Source organism: Aspergillus sclerotioniger, assembly GCF_003184525.1.
Source record: "Aspergillus sclerotioniger CBS 115572 chromosome Unknown BO94scaffold_12, whole genome shotgun sequence".
Classification (NCBI taxonomy): Eukaryota; Fungi; Ascomycota; class Eurotiomycetes; order Eurotiales; family Aspergillaceae; genus Aspergillus; species Aspergillus sclerotioniger.
Genome location: NW_020291002.1, coordinates 629,830 through 644,122, shown reverse-complemented (window position 1 = coordinate 644,122; position 14,293 = coordinate 629,830). Strand labels below are relative to the sequence as shown.

The following is a 14,293-nucleotide window of genomic DNA, read 5'->3' as shown; positions in this document are numbered from 1 at the left end:
CGGCCATCCCTTTCAAATCCTCTTCTTCCGGGACTCCATTTTCTTCCCTTCCCAAACTCTGCAAAGCTTCAATTGCGTCGCTTTCCCTCCCCCCTCCTCATCTCCACACTCCTCTCTTCCCTTTTTTTGTTATTCATATACACCTACACACATAATGTCCGCCAACGCTAAGGTGGAGGCGCCTGCCGCCCCCGCTGCTCCCCAGCTCAGCGGTCTTCAGCTGTACTCCAGATTCGCCTTCGCTGGTGCTGTCTGCTGCTCCGTCACTCACGGAGCTCTCACTCCTGTCGATGTGTAAGTCGGACCATGTCGCCTTCGTCCTTTCGACCGCGCCTTGTTCCGCCTGGGGTGCGCTCGATTGTCGTTCTACACCAACCCTCAGGCCGATGCTGACGCGCTTTTTTTTCGTCTTGCAGCGTCAAGACCAGAATGCAGCTTGACCCCGTCACCTACAACCGTGGTATGATCGGTGGCTTCAAGCAGGTCATTGCCAACGAGGGTGCTGGCGCTCTCCTCACTGGTTTCGGTCCTACCGCCGCCGGCTACTTCCTCCAGGGTGCTTTCAAGTTCGGTGGTTACGAGTTCTTCAAGCAGCAGTGGATCAACCAGCTCGGTCTTGAGACTGCCTCCAACAACAGAACCGCTGTCTACCTTGCTTCCTCCGCCACCGCCGAATTCTTCGCTGATATCGCTCTCTGCCCTCTTGAGGCCACCCGTATCCGTCTTGTCTCCCAGCCTACCTTTGCTTCCGGTCTTCTGAGCGGTTTCGGTAAGATCCTCAAGAACGAGGGTGTCGGTGCTTTCTACTCTGGTTTCGGTCCTATCCTCTTCAAGCAGTAAGTTCCCTAGTTTCTGAACCGTATGAACCATGCTAATCCAATCCAGGGTTCCTTACACCATGGCCAAGTTCGTCGTTTTCGAGAAGGCTGCTGAGGCTATCTACGGTTTCGTTGACAAGAACACTGCCAGCGATGGTACCAAGACTGCTATCAACCTTGGCTCTGGTCTCATTGCCGGTTTCGCTGCTGCCCTCGTCTCCCAGCCCGCTGACACCATGCTCTCCAAGATCAACAAGACCCCTGGTGCTCCTGGTGAGGGTACTGTCACCCGTCTTATCAAGATCGGTAAGGAGCTCGGCTTCAAGGGCTCTTACGCTGGTATCGGTGCTCGTCTCTTCATGGTTGGTACTCTGACCGCTGGTCAGTTCGCCATCTATGGTGACATCAAGAGAGTCCTCGGTGCCACCGGCGGTGTGGAGATCTCCAAATAGACGTGAATTTATGTGACTGCTTTGGTGTATTATAATGCTCACTAGATTTGCGTTGCGTATACATTGTTTTCAATAGATTTTTCTGTTAGAAAGAAGAGTCTTGACACCAGATGCAGTGTGGTAGATGGGGAAAATATGATATCCTCGTTTACGATCTATATCACTCAATGCTTGGTCTTTATAGTAGCGATATGAAGTTATAAAACGTGTAGTTCATTTCAGCCTCAATCAGCCTCAAGAACACCAAACATAACAAACACCCATATGTACAACCTTTCACCCACCACAAAATCACATACGTCATAATCCTACTAAACAGACCACATCTCTACTTGCCCATCTAAAGAAAGTGGCATCAGGCGCAATGCACAAAATCGTTCCCAACACTATATTCCTCCATATTATGATATCTTAGAGTCGCAACTGGAAGACCCAACTGAACTACACTACCTGGTTGACAGTCAGAGATCGTTGTCTTCTTGCAGTAAGAAGATATCGTTATGGCAAGGACAACATAAGTGACGGGGATCACACCTGGAAAGTTCATTTTTAATGAAAAGACGTCTCTTGTTTTACTTAGGAGGTCAGGATGGAGAGCAGTGGCCAGGTAGAGGCTGTTGACTAGCAGAATCTAATGATCGGCAGCATAGGGAGTATAGTACGTCTGTCTCATTCGATCGTGTTGGTGAAGTCCCACCAGAACCAAGCGACGAAGAGTATCCATCGCGAAGGCCGTGCTGCGCCACTAGCCTTGATAGGATAAGGTATAGGTGATCAGGCCGACAGCTATGGCCGTATACATGGGATGGCAATTGTGAGAAGATCTGGACACTAGTCATGGCAGACTGGTTGCGATCGTAAAGGCAGCAAAGACCACCCGGTAACCCACAATAACTTGGTCCCATGGCATCATAGCAGCACCGCATGAGAAACAAGCATCTAGCTGAGGGAACATTTAAGATACAGGGCTGGTTAGAGTGCAGATGCCGATATCTTTGCGATGCCTGCGGTGAGAATCCGAGTCCATTGCATTCAAAAAGCTGACTAGACCAGCGGGCACTGAACGAGCTGATGGGACATGATTCGAGCGTGTCAGATGTTCTCCCCTTGTCTTCGAGCCACGATGGCTTCCAAAAAGTGTCTCTGCCTCCACGGACATTAGACCTGATCGCCCTTAACCACCAATGAGCTGTAAGTGTCAGAGTGAATGCTCGCTGTGCGTCATGTCCAGCAGATCAAAGCCAGCGAAAGGCTGTGTGATATTTCCCCTGTTACCGCCGTGTCCATGTGGATAAATTGAATGACCATCTGTGGTGTGGACGCCTATAGGGAATAGCATTGTCTGGCAAGGATGACAGTTCTCATCGACAGCGAATCGAACCCATTTTCACCATTGGAACAGACCTAGCAGCCAAGATAGCTGTTGCGATCAAGCCGCTTGTTTTATGCGCCAGGGGCCTGTGCTTCAGTGGTCGGTCAGCAACGGCATGGATGGCCCCCAAGTTTACTCCAGGCACCTGCCATACGATGTTTCATACCCGATTCAAGTACAGACGCGCGCTGAGCAAATATACCCCCGCATGGCTTCCGCATTCAATCGAGCCGGGAGAAATGATCCTGTTACGACCAGTGGCACCAGGGGGCGGTCTACACCCTGTTTTAGCCATTAAGCCGTGGCCAACGGCCACAATTTGATTGTACCCTACCCGTCCTGTCCACTGAGTAATTTCGTCACTAATCTAATCAGCTAGTCAGTGGAGCAAAAGTCTCTGCTAAACAATAGTCGTATCTAGGCGCCAAGTCACGTCTAGCGGTCTCAACCTCGTGGACATCTGCCATTCCTAGGACGAAGCACACCGTGGGAAAGAACCCAAAAAGATATGGACGTTATTCAAACACGATTATCGAGCTTTCACACTTGAGGAATGTTGGTCTGCATGATATCTGTGGCTGAGCGAGGATGATCGTCGCGCAAGAACTCCTCGTGCCAGGAAATGAAGCCGGACGCTACTAAACAAGCGCGAAGATCAACGGCCTCATGCCATTCGTCCAATTCCCCAGCGCTGCAGACCATCAGCCACCGGCGTGTGTTCAATGGTGATGGTGATGCGGGTTGCTGCATGATCACCCGTTCTATATTTGTCTCCTTTTTCTGGTTCCCAGTCTGCGCGCTGTCGAGGACTCGTACCACCATGACCTCCACAGTCCACACATTCCACCCTTGCTTATCACAAACACTTTAATATGACTCGCCTGCCCACATCACCCTCAATTTGCGGTTGCTGTCATTAGTTTCTCAGTGCTGCGACTTGCTGTCGCTAGCTGTAGACGTCTAATAATTATACGACATCCTCCATGTTCACGCGTCTGTGGGATCTGTCGTGACTCGTGCGACCATGGCAACGGCATATACTGTCGCCTCGACGGCATCATCGACTACATACGGATGGGAGTCCAACTCCACGCTCTCTCCCCAATATAACGGATTCTACTCTCCATCGCCGGAACAACAGCAGGAGCGGCAGACCGACCAGGAGACCGTGAGCGCATTTTGGAAGTTCCTCGCGGCTTGTTCATCGTACATGGTGCTTGCGGGGTATGTACTACGATTCCGTTGCAAAGTGACGTCTGACTGAACAGTTCTACAGCTTCCTAGTAATGCCCCTGGCATTTGGCAATGAAGAAAAACAATCGCATGTCGACAAAACGTCCACAATAATTGCCGCCTCGGTCTTGATTGCGATCGGATACGTGACATCCCTCATGTTGGTCTGCTTCCAAGGACATGAGCGGGCATACTTGCTACACTCGCTATTTTTGTACGTCCTTCCACATGTTCGAAGCTTATCGACTAACCTTCCAGACCATGCATCGCATCCAATCTCCTCGCCCTACTAAACGTCCTGCTCAACGTCCTCTACCGCAACTTGCACCCCCTGGGCACCCTGGAGATCGTCAGTCTGAGTCTTCCGAGCGCATTCGCATTCCTTTCAACCATGGGAACCTTGTGGAGCTATGTTGGAGACAATTATGTGGTGACCCGAACGGGGAAGCATCAGAGTCCGTTGACCGAGGAGGAAATGCAGCGGCAACAGCTGCAGCGACTTTTAGATCATAGTTCCAAGGGGCCCAGTCCGAGAGTCATCCAGAAGACATTCCGGGTCAGTGCTCCTGAGCACATTAACCCAGGCAAAGGCTGGGATACATTTACCCCTGCGCGTCGAGATGAAGGATATTCTAACCGATGGACGCCTGCCTAATATCTTCTGCCATGCGCCATGGCACTTATACTAATCATTCTGTTCGATGCAGGTGCAACTTAATAGACTACTCAGCTTAATGAAACTAATGTGTCCAGAAATGAATGCTTCTGCATCGTATTAAAATCGAGCCTGTCTGTCGTAGACTAATCCACATTTGATCCTACAGAGACACCTTTGAACATGACCCAAACCCAACAGACATCCTATCCAACCACCCTCTCCTCCAACTCAATGCCAAACTGCCCTTTCAGCTCCTCCCGCAACAAGGCTGCAATCTCCGGCGTTGACCACGGCGCCACCATTCCCTTCTGCGAGATACGACCCTCCAACACAGCCAACACGCCCACGGCACACGGCAAACCCACCAGCTTAGCGATGGCACTGCGCGATTCTTCAGCAAGAGGCTCCCCATACTCGACCAGAGTACTGGTCCTCTTCTCCATCGACCCATCCGCACGCTCAATCCCAAACACATGCTGCAAAATAATCATATCCCTCTCCCCAGGTTCATAAGCCATGCGGCGCTCCAACAGGGCACACAGCGTATCCAGCGGCGTGCCACGTCCATCCACCACGGTCTCAGCATCAAACAAGCCAATCCACTCCAAGCCCTTGACCACCCGCTCAACCTCCTCCTCATCATCAATAAAACACGCCACCGTTCTCACCACCGCGTCCCTCACCACCTCATCCGTACGCTCCTCCATACAAATCCCCACCAACAACCCCGTCAGCTCCAACCAACTTATCCCCTCGTCATCATCTCTCAACACTGGGATCTCCTCTATCCCAAAATACCCAATCTCAACCAACGCCCCCACCACCCCCGGAAATCCCTTATATCTCAACGTCCCCCTAAACACATCCCTCGCCTCCGGGATTCCATAAAAATCTCTAAACCCAGTTGCATTCCGATTCGGTAACCCCACCATTTCCACACCCTGCAAAACCTCCCCAAGCCCAAACCCATCCACATCCACAACCCTCGCACTCCTCATCAACTCCCTCTCCCGCACCCCCACCTTATTCTCCCAATACCACCGCCCCTCATTCAACAACGCCAACAAAACCCCCCTAGGACTCCACGAGAACTTATACCCCAATGGATTATCCGCATTCTCAGGGGCAGGAACCGCCCCACACCAACTCTCAAACGACCTCACCTTCCCACCGGAGGAATGAACCTCGTGGATGGTTTTCATGGCATACAGATGGTCGATTCCCGGGCCGAGGCCGATTTCATTCAGAACTGTTATGCCAGCGGCGCGGGCTTGGTCATGGAGGGCCCAGAGAGAGGGGGAGATGTAGCTTGTCGTGACGACGGGTTTGTGGTGGGTGATGGCGGCTTGGATGATTGTGGGGTGGTAGACGTAGGGCAGGAGGGAGATGATAATGTCTGTGTTGGATATTGCGGTGGAGAGGACGTCGGCGTCGTCGGGGAGGGTGAGGGCGACGGCGGTCGTGTTGGGGTGGTTGGAGGCGAGGCGTTGGGCGGTGGTGAGGGCTTAGATGGTGGGAGTGCAGACGAAGCCGGAGCCGAGGAGGAGGGCGCGTTGGGGGGGAAGGGATGGGGGGCATAGTTGGTGGTGGTCTTGATAGTAATAGTATGGTTTAGTTGATTTGGGGGTTGGGTTGAAGGTCTTTCTGGAGAGTGGAAGTGGAAGTGGAAGTAGAAGTAGAAGTAGAAGTAGAAGTAGAAGTAGAAGTAGAAGTAGAAGTAGAAGTAGAAGTAGAAGTAGAAGTAGAAGTAGAAGTAGACAGTGGAAGAGGAAGAGGAAGAGGAAGAGGAAGAGGAAGAGAAAGAATGTGGATAGTATTATTGATTGATAGTAACCATTGGTCATGACTCACTGACCTGACGGAGTAGATGATGGTGACATATACGGATAGTAGTACGGGGTATTTTACTCGAATGTGACGTGACGGGCTTGCCTTAGTCTCTGTCTGATATTGATTAGGGAGTCTTATCTCTTTGCAAGTTTGCATTTGTATTAACGTTTGGAAAGGTGCTCTGAAATGATGTAAATAATGCTGCTGCATCAACGCAAGCATACATAGTCTTCGTAAATAATTGGCAGACACCTCTCTAATCGTCGCTACATGACTGGAAAATCAATACGGCTCAAACATACCAGTCTGTCTTCTATTTCCCTTACACATGCATGATGGATTATGAGAGGTCCAGGCGGTTGAGGTGACTGGCGTGTACTAGATATGTTCTTGGGATGCTTCCTACCTGATGCATGACACTGAAACAAACCTCTTTGAGTGAGCTTTATAGATATGCCCTTGTCTCGAAATATCTGCTGCCGGTACAGGCAGTCATTGCATTTCTGTCCGATCCCCCAGACATGCACACCTCCTGGGTAAACTGCCATTGGTGCTGGGGGGGGGGGGGGCGCATGGACCGGGGCGGAGAGGTTGGTGATTGTTCCCACCCCCAGAAGGCAGGTCAGCATGAAGAGCGCGCAAGGTTGCAGCGTCGAACTGGCCATATGTATTCCAGAAGTTGATCGAGTTCCCAGTCATAGCATTCGAGTCTCCAGTTGATCATTGCCTGCTTATCCGGCCCCAATGCGGCGCGAAAGCTGGTGGTAAACCGATGATTTAGGACCCGGGCAGCGCGTAGCCGTTGTAGGTGGGTGGAGTATGGAGGGTTCATATGGTGATCAGACGGTAGCCAGTGTCTGCATGAGACCAAACATACACTGGCTCGTAAGCCTGGTGATGATGATGATGCTGACTACTTTGGTTGTCATCACGTGGTGGGCAGACCAAAGGTGCCGTAGCCTCTCCTCCGAACTGAAGACGAATTGGTTTTGGATATGGCGAATATGATATTACTAGTAAGTAGTAGCTAGGATTGATGGCATTCCCAGGATGGTCTGTTGGAGTTCACCTTGCGGTCTAGTGAAGGGGATTATCCGAGTGAGTGCTATTGACTTGGTGAATACGGAGCTAGATGGCTACGCCAAGAAATGTATAGATCTGCAATCAGTGACCCGTAGGCCACAAAACGTGTACCTTCATTCAACTAGACCTAAGTCAAAGCAACGACCTTATGTACAGCTGCAGACCATCTGCTTCCAGGACCTTTCAGCTATAGTGGTCACCTGGGTCTTACACCGGATCCACGGCAGCGCCGTTCTAGCATACCTGGCAACAACACAAAAGAGAACACGACTGGTAAGGGGAAAAAGGAGGAACAACGAAGATAAGAGAAACCAACCTTGTCCGTCTGACCCAGTTCTCGAGCTGACCGCAAATGCGATGCACACCAGATCAACTGCAATATGGTCAGAGTCAGCTGGGAATATTTGCTCAATCATTAATGTATGTTCATCCAATTAATGGGATGGGTTGGATTCAAACCCGGATACTGTGAGGGTGGTGGTGTCTCTCGGACTGCATAGGGGGCCTGCCCCGGCGCGAAAAAAGGGTATCGATTCGGTTCAGACACGGTTCAGGCGGGCATCGCGGTGTTGGTGATTCCGTTGGTGACCTGGCGTTTCGCCGCCGGGTGGGAAGGGTCCTGCACAAACAGTCGATATCAGTCATACCCACACATCTAGAAACGCTCGAGCACTGGGCGACGGGCGAGGATTCGATTGCCGTATGGTAGCCGGTTCGCTGCTCGTAAGCTACTTTGGCTTCTTGCGTGCACTTACGTCCAAGGATTCGATTCCGCGTTTCTGGCCGACCTCGGCTTTCTTGACGATCTTCTTCTTCGGGCGGGTCGGGCGAGTCTCTCCCGCTTGGAAAACATCGTCCGGCAGGTCGAAGCTGAGACGAATGTTAATGACCATCATGAGGCAGGGTACATGCCACTTACTTGCGGACATGGGTGATCGCCAGATCATTGATCCCAGGCTGGTATCCTGCCCACGAAGTACACGTCGATTTGAAGATCTGGGCGTCGGTCGAGATATCCAGCGACCGGGAGGCACCTAAAAAGTCAGTGGAATCATATGGGAGGATGGTGCCGCTTACCTGGCTCGAGTGGCTTGAGTTCCAGGCCGATGTAGTAGGTCGTCGTGTACATGACATGAGTGTCATCGGCGGGCTTGTTCTCGGCTGCTGCGACATCAGTGTTCTCGGCCCCATTCAGCGCCGCAGCCTCATGAGCTGCGTCCTTCGTTTCATCGGTCGTCTCAGTTTTTGTTCCTTTGTCCTGGTATTTGGTGGACCCAGACTTGACGGCCTCGATCTCATTCTCGGAAGAGACCAGATGGACCCTCTCGAAGCCCTTGGGGAAGGGATGAGCAACCGCGATCGTTGCTTTCCGATCCAAGGCCCCAACAAGATGTCTGATCTTAGATTCAACCAGACCAGACCACACCGACTCTGCCTCCTTGGTTCGGCTGGATGCGGTGATGCTGAGGTAGTATTTGTAGTCGCGTGTGAAGAAGGTGTGTCGCGCAAACAGATCCTCCCAGCGCAGCTGTTTCAAGAAGATCTTGTCCACAATGTCTCCACCGCGCTGAAGTTCACGAAGGATAACGGCCTTGGTGGACATGGAGACGTTGTGTGTCGCGCACATGGAGGGATAGGCCGGAGTGATGATGGGCATCAGGTGGAATCGATCGCCGTGGTAGATCTATACCGATTAATGCTGTGCCAAACATCTGATGAACGATCGTGCCTACCTTGGGATTCCAGACCTTCATCTGAAGAGGTCCATCTTCAATCGGCTTCAACAAAACCGGCTGAGGCCATGCCCACTTATTCATGATCCGGAAGAACTTGCCGACGATCACCGAGCCGGTTGCCTGGGGGTACAATTGACACACTCTTGCGACCAACATAGCCCAAGCTACACCACCCGGGAAACCCACAATGTTCGAGTAAATCGCTCGACCTGTTATGACTTAGCACGACCCGTTCACGGACATGGAGGCACGTACGTTGGGCCCAAAGTTTGATGGCACGCAGGGCCAACCGGAACGTCTTCTGCTGGGGCACAAGCTCCAAAATCTCATCGGTCACACGAGTGCCGTTGAGCGATCGGACCTCCCTCTCATCGAGTCCCCGCAAGTAATCATTATTCTTGAGATCCAGGTTGATTGGAATCGCAGGTATGATCAAACGAGCAAAGATCAAATCGATACTGATGCCAGACAACTCGAGCTTGATGATCGGAACGTAGGCATCTGGAACCGGAGTCATCTTTTCAATAGCGCCCGGGGGAGCCATTTTCTCAAGAATTGGTGGGAAGTCGGAAAAGAAATCGTCAATTACGACATGCTTCGGGCCAACGACCAAGGTATCAATATCCGATCCTGTAAACAACACAAATCAATACCGTGACCCGCTCGTTGCAGATTAATCCAACTCACCCGGCCCATAAACACCCAGGCGATAACTCCCATACGTAAAGATCTTCCCTCCAGCCGCCTCCACAGCTGCTGGAGAGAGTCCTTTCTTCCGACTGACGGTCTTGACAAATTCGAGGGTGACACGCTGGATGAGCTGCAGCACTTGTTGCCTAATGCGCAGTTGAACTTAGCGCCCACCCGATCAACCAACACTCATCGAACTCTTACCTTCGGTCCGTCTCCGCAGGGCTTTCGAAATTATTCTGAACCTTCAACTCGGTGATAAGGTCGTCATTTGCTGCGAGCTCGTCCGAGGTCGGCAAAACGGTGGAGATGGGAGGAGTGACTCCCCACTGCCGAACTGGTGGTGCCGCCATCTTGAATCTCAACTAGATAGAGTATTGCAGAAGCATGCGATTGCGCCGTCTACCAACAAGCGGCTAGGCACAGGAAGGAGAGACAAAAGAACGACTAGTGAAAAGAATTAGGATATGGGCAGACAAAGGAGATATCTGGCCGGTGAACTCAAAGTAACGAAATGGAAAGAGAAAGCAAGAAGGGCGAAGGGGAATGCAGAGCAGCTTGATCGATCGGGGTTGGAAATGAGGAGGCGTCGCCGGCCGAAAAGAGGAAAGGTGCGCGCAGCTGACTCAGCACATACCCATCATCACGTGCACCGCGATTAACACCAACTCAAGACGTGCTGGCTGGTGGGTCTAGAACTACTTCTGTGTACACAGAACTCTGTACTGACACTATTCATGCTAATTGCTACTCCCCCGCAGCCAATCATCAGGTATTGCTGATAAATCAATTTGTTTATCCAACACAGATCTAACACAACTCAGTTCTTGTCAAAGAACTCCGCCAGCCGCTCATCCAACCATTTGACATCGTCCTTGCTCTGGCCCGGTCCACCAGCCCAGTCTGCACAGCAACGTTAGACATGTCCAGTTGATGTAGCACGGAAACTTACGGCCCCAGATGGAGGGAAAGACGTCGAGAGTTCCGATTGCCCGCTGCATAAAGGCAACCTCGTATTCCGAATCCTCCGGCCTATCGAATGTCAGCATCGCCACTCAGGAATCAGCACTGGGCAGCACTTACGGGAAGTAAAGGTCCGTCTTGCTAGGTAACACCAGCGTCTTCGCCTTGATGGAGCCCAACGCCTTCTCGAAGTTACCATTATACGGCTCCTGCAGGGATACATCACCATTCTGCCATGTCTGCAGCATCGTCAAAAGGTTTCCGGGATCTGATGGCAGTCAGCATCTCACTGCAATCCTCAACTCAGTAACCAACCTTTCGAAAGCGCCCAACTTTCCCAGAAATTCTGCATAAAGTCCTCCAAATCCTCGAATCCCAACGCCGTCTCATACAACTTCTCCCTATAAAACGCCTGCGAGAAACCCCTACGCAATCACCGCATTAGCCCCAAACCCATCACGCCACAAGCATAGCATAAACTCAACTCACCAGCCCGCATAACCCCTCCCAAAAGCCTTCAACCCAACCTCCTTCTCCGTTTCACTCCAAGTCCTCAAAGTCTGCTCCGCATTCAGGACCCCACCCTCCCCCGAACCCTTAGACGAGATATGCTTCGCGGCCATCAGCGCCGTCTTGACTCCCTCCAAAAACACCTTGTTATGCAACGACGTTCTCGCAGACCCACAAAACGGCACCACCAGGTCCATGAAATCCGGATACTGCGTCGCCCATTGATAGCTCTGACCCGCGCCCATCGACCACCCAAGAACTGCCCTGAGATGAGTAATCCCCAGATGCTTTGTGACTAACTCATGCTGAGCGCGCACGTTATCATAAAACGAACATCTCGGAAACGCCCCGGCATTCTCGTAATTCGAGGGCGACGTCGACTGTCCGTTTCCAAATAGCGCCGGAACAATGATATAGTACTTCTCAGGATTAAGCGTCTTATCCTCCCCGATTAACCAGTAATTGCCAGAGAGCCCTAGAAGGAATTATTAACTTGAACCCTCAGAATACCCCCGGGGGTTAAAGGCAGGTCAGGAAAAGAACACATACATCCCGAAAACCAAGAGGGATAGACAATTGCGGGGGAGCTCGGATCCCCGAACGTCTTGTATGCGATGTGAGCATTGACCAGCTTCTCTCCACTTTGTAGAACCCAGTCGCCGAGAGGGAAGGTCTCGTAGTCGGTTTCAGCCATTTTGAAGCTGCAAGATGTAGAATTGTTGGAGATGGGGGTGTTTGCGTACTGCTGTGGGCTTATGAGGATGAGATGGTGGTGGTGGCTCGATTAACGGCGGCTACTGTCGGGAGTGCCGACTTCCTTCGTCTTCCCCGCTCATGCTATCTCTCGGTCATTGCGGAGGACTTTCAATTGGTATTAAAAATGCTCTGCGTGTCGGTGTTGGCTTATCGGAGGATATTGATAAGGTTGTCTTCTATTCTAGTGCATCCTCTATGGGTATAATATGCGTGTGTACGTCTAGTCATCTTCTGAATCAATACAGATAGGAACTACCCAATCCTTCGTTCGCATGTTCATAAGGTCATCGGCTAGGAACTCAACTCCATGCCGCAACAAGCTCACACAGCGTCTCCTCTCCTCCCACGTTCCCCGGAAACACAACAAACGGTACCTCAGCATGTCTCGATGTTGGTTCATCGCACCGCCATAATGGCACCCCTGGCGCTGCCTGTCCGACAATCATGGCGTGTTTGATATTGAGACCCTTTGTTGCTGCGTCGGAAGAGGTGATTCCGCCCTGTGGTGGGTGGGACAACCCGTTAGTCATGATATAGGCACACTTGGTCCCATTCAACGAGAAAAGAAAAATCACACGGGATAAGGACAAGGAAAAGAAGCATACCTTAGCAATAATATACCGCGGTCTAACCTCCACCCGTCGCAACACCTCCACCAACGCCTCTGCAACCTTGGATCCAATTGCCAAACTCGACAATTCGTCTTGTCCGGTGATCAGCCGCCGGCTCGTCATTACAAGTGTGTCTGTTCCCGAGAGAAGATGAGACTCGACCTCCTTCACGACACGGGATATGACGGACTCGGACTGATCGGCGGAGGTGATCAGCTCTTCGACACTCAGTTCGATGATAGCGAGGGTGTTGGAGCCGGAAGGACCGCGGCGGTCGGTGAGGACTTTCAGCTGGGAAGTGGTCTTGGGTACGTAGGAGCCGGCGACTATTAGGGCGCCAGTTTGTCTAGGAGCTGGAAGAGAGAGGTCCTGCGCTGTTAGAGGGGGTTGGGAGCGAATGCCGAGGCTGGTGGAGACGAAGGCGGCGCCGGTGCGGTAGAGGTAGTGTTTTGCTTTGCCTTTGAGTTGGGATTGGGATTTGGCTTTTCGAAGAGAGCTTAGCGGATGGTATGAGGGTGCTTTGGATGCAGCGCTTACCTTGAAGAAGACCGGCAACAAAGACGTGCATGTCTGATTCGGCAGCGGCGTTGACAATCACCACACCTCCTTTGGGGATGGTCAAGAGCTTCTCGCAGACAGTATTGGCCCCCCCAGTTCGGATGTCTTCGATTGTGATCGAATGAATATGATGTGGTGTGAACCGCCCAGGAGCCTTTTCCATCACGTAGTCGCGCAGATTCGAGCTCTTGTATCCAAACGTTGCGTCGCGGGCGAATTGGGTCGCACCGGCCGGGACGAGATTCTCACCTTCGGCTACGTAGTGGACGTCGTTGATCGTGAGTCGTCCTCCCTGGAAGAAGAAGGGCGCGAGCACGATGGCATCTGCAAGACCGAAGACAGACTGTGCAACGTCGGCTTCGAGAGGAAAGTGACCACGGAGTGTGCTGTCGCCGCGCAGTACGATATCGACAGTTTGCCCGGCAAGTTTGGCAGCTTCGAGGACATTTTCGCAGATAGTCCGGATCAGTTTTTCGGCCTCGATCGGGGGAAGAGCGCGCGAATTGGTCAAGATGAAGAAGCCCGGGGTCGAGGGTTGTTGGAATTGCTCGAGCAGAGTAGGAATGTCCCACACGGTGAGGACGGAGATATTATGGCAGGTTTGGGTGCCGGTTGGGTCATCATCGAGCACGACAAGGCGACTGAGAGAGGAGTTGGAAAGAAGCTCGGAAATCTGGTCTTGCGCGTCAATGGTGGACTCTGGTGGTAGCTGAGCCAGAGTGCTGTCGCGTTGAACCACGGGGTATTCACGAGGAGTAGCCATCGTTGACCTTGAATTGACTTGCTGAAGAGAATTGGCCCGGAAGCATGAAGCTTAAGAGGTGGAGAGGGAAAGCGGGGATCGGCGAGAAAGCCGAAGTTGGCCCCGCAGTAAGGCCAGGAATTCATCATATCCAAAATGTCTGGGTCGATTATCAAATGCAACTCATGTCTCGCATGCTATCGACAGGAAAATCTGGACATCAACAAACATGCACCCATGCAGAAACCCCAAGCGCCGTGACATGTGCAGAGATGCAAGCC

The 14,293-nt window shown here is 51.9% G+C and overlaps 6 protein-coding genes across 6 annotated transcripts; 2 read left to right on the top strand and 4 right to left on the bottom strand.

Moving 5' to 3' along the window:
- The first annotated feature begins 71 nt into the window (after nucleotides 1–71).
- On the top strand, nucleotides 72–1,480 carry BO94DRAFT_534657 (putative mitochondrial phosphate carrier protein (Mir1)). The gene is made up of 3 exons (XM_025611599.1): nucleotides 72–294; nucleotides 417–836; nucleotides 886–1,480. Exons 1-3 carry the CDS (start codon nucleotides 155–157, stop codon nucleotides 1,268–1,270), a joined length of 945 nt encoding a protein of 314 aa, XP_025468112.1. The 5' UTR covers nucleotides 72–154; the 3' UTR covers nucleotides 1,271–1,480.
- A 2,186-nt stretch (nucleotides 1,481–3,666) lies between these two features.
- On the top strand, nucleotides 3,667–4,530 carry BO94DRAFT_545832 (uncharacterized protein; the record flags this gene model as incomplete). The annotated part of the gene is made up of 3 exons (XM_025613261.1): nucleotides 3,667–3,866; nucleotides 3,919–4,089; nucleotides 4,134–4,530. 3 exons carry the CDS (start codon nucleotides 3,667–3,669, stop codon nucleotides 4,528–4,530), a joined length of 768 nt encoding a protein of 255 aa, XP_025468111.1.
- A 138-nt stretch (nucleotides 4,531–4,668) lies between these two features.
- On the bottom strand, nucleotides 4,669–7,062 carry BO94DRAFT_623822 (lysine-ketoglutarate reductase/saccharopine dehydrogenase; the record flags this gene model as incomplete). Its single annotated transcript, XM_025617174.1, has 2 exons — nucleotides 4,669–6,037; nucleotides 6,972–7,062. 2 exons carry the CDS (start codon nucleotides 7,060–7,062, stop codon nucleotides 4,737–4,739), a joined length of 1,392 nt encoding a protein of 463 aa, XP_025468110.1. The 3' UTR covers nucleotides 4,669–4,736.
- A 902-nt stretch (nucleotides 7,063–7,964) lies between these two features.
- Nucleotides 7,965–10,434, bottom strand: BO94DRAFT_534652 (polynucleotide adenylyltransferase). Its single transcript, XM_025611598.1, has 8 exons — nucleotides 10,077–10,434; nucleotides 9,870–10,018; nucleotides 9,438–9,812; nucleotides 9,180–9,391; nucleotides 8,524–9,130; nucleotides 8,366–8,480; nucleotides 8,202–8,316; nucleotides 7,965–8,065 (listed from the first exon to the last, which is right to left on the bottom strand). The coding sequence occupies exons 1-8, from the start codon at nucleotides 10,223–10,225 to the stop codon at nucleotides 7,997–7,999; spliced, it is 1,791 nt and encodes a 596-aa protein (XP_025468109.1). The 5' UTR covers nucleotides 10,226–10,434; the 3' UTR covers nucleotides 7,965–7,996.
- Nucleotides 10,435–10,592: 158 nt separating this feature from the next.
- On the bottom strand, nucleotides 10,593–12,039 carry BO94DRAFT_515697 (homoserine acetyltransferase family protein; the record flags this gene model as incomplete). The annotated part of the gene is made up of 6 exons (XM_025609928.1): nucleotides 10,593–10,775; nucleotides 10,825–10,904; nucleotides 10,956–11,103; nucleotides 11,151–11,260; nucleotides 11,325–11,820; nucleotides 11,895–12,039. The coding sequence occupies 6 exons, from the start codon at nucleotides 12,037–12,039 to the stop codon at nucleotides 10,693–10,695; spliced, it is 1,062 nt and encodes a 353-aa protein (XP_025468108.1). The 3' UTR covers nucleotides 10,593–10,692.
- A 316-nt stretch (nucleotides 12,040–12,355) lies between these two features.
- BO94DRAFT_534648 (uncharacterized protein) lies at nucleotides 12,356–14,047 on the bottom strand. The gene is made up of 3 exons (XM_025611597.1): nucleotides 13,250–14,047; nucleotides 12,707–13,194; nucleotides 12,356–12,601 (listed from the first exon to the last, which is right to left on the bottom strand). Exons 1-3 carry the CDS (start codon nucleotides 14,031–14,033, stop codon nucleotides 12,401–12,403), a joined length of 1,473 nt encoding a protein of 490 aa, XP_025468107.1. The 5' UTR covers nucleotides 14,034–14,047; the 3' UTR covers nucleotides 12,356–12,400.
- Nucleotides 14,048–14,293: the final 246 nt, after the last annotated feature.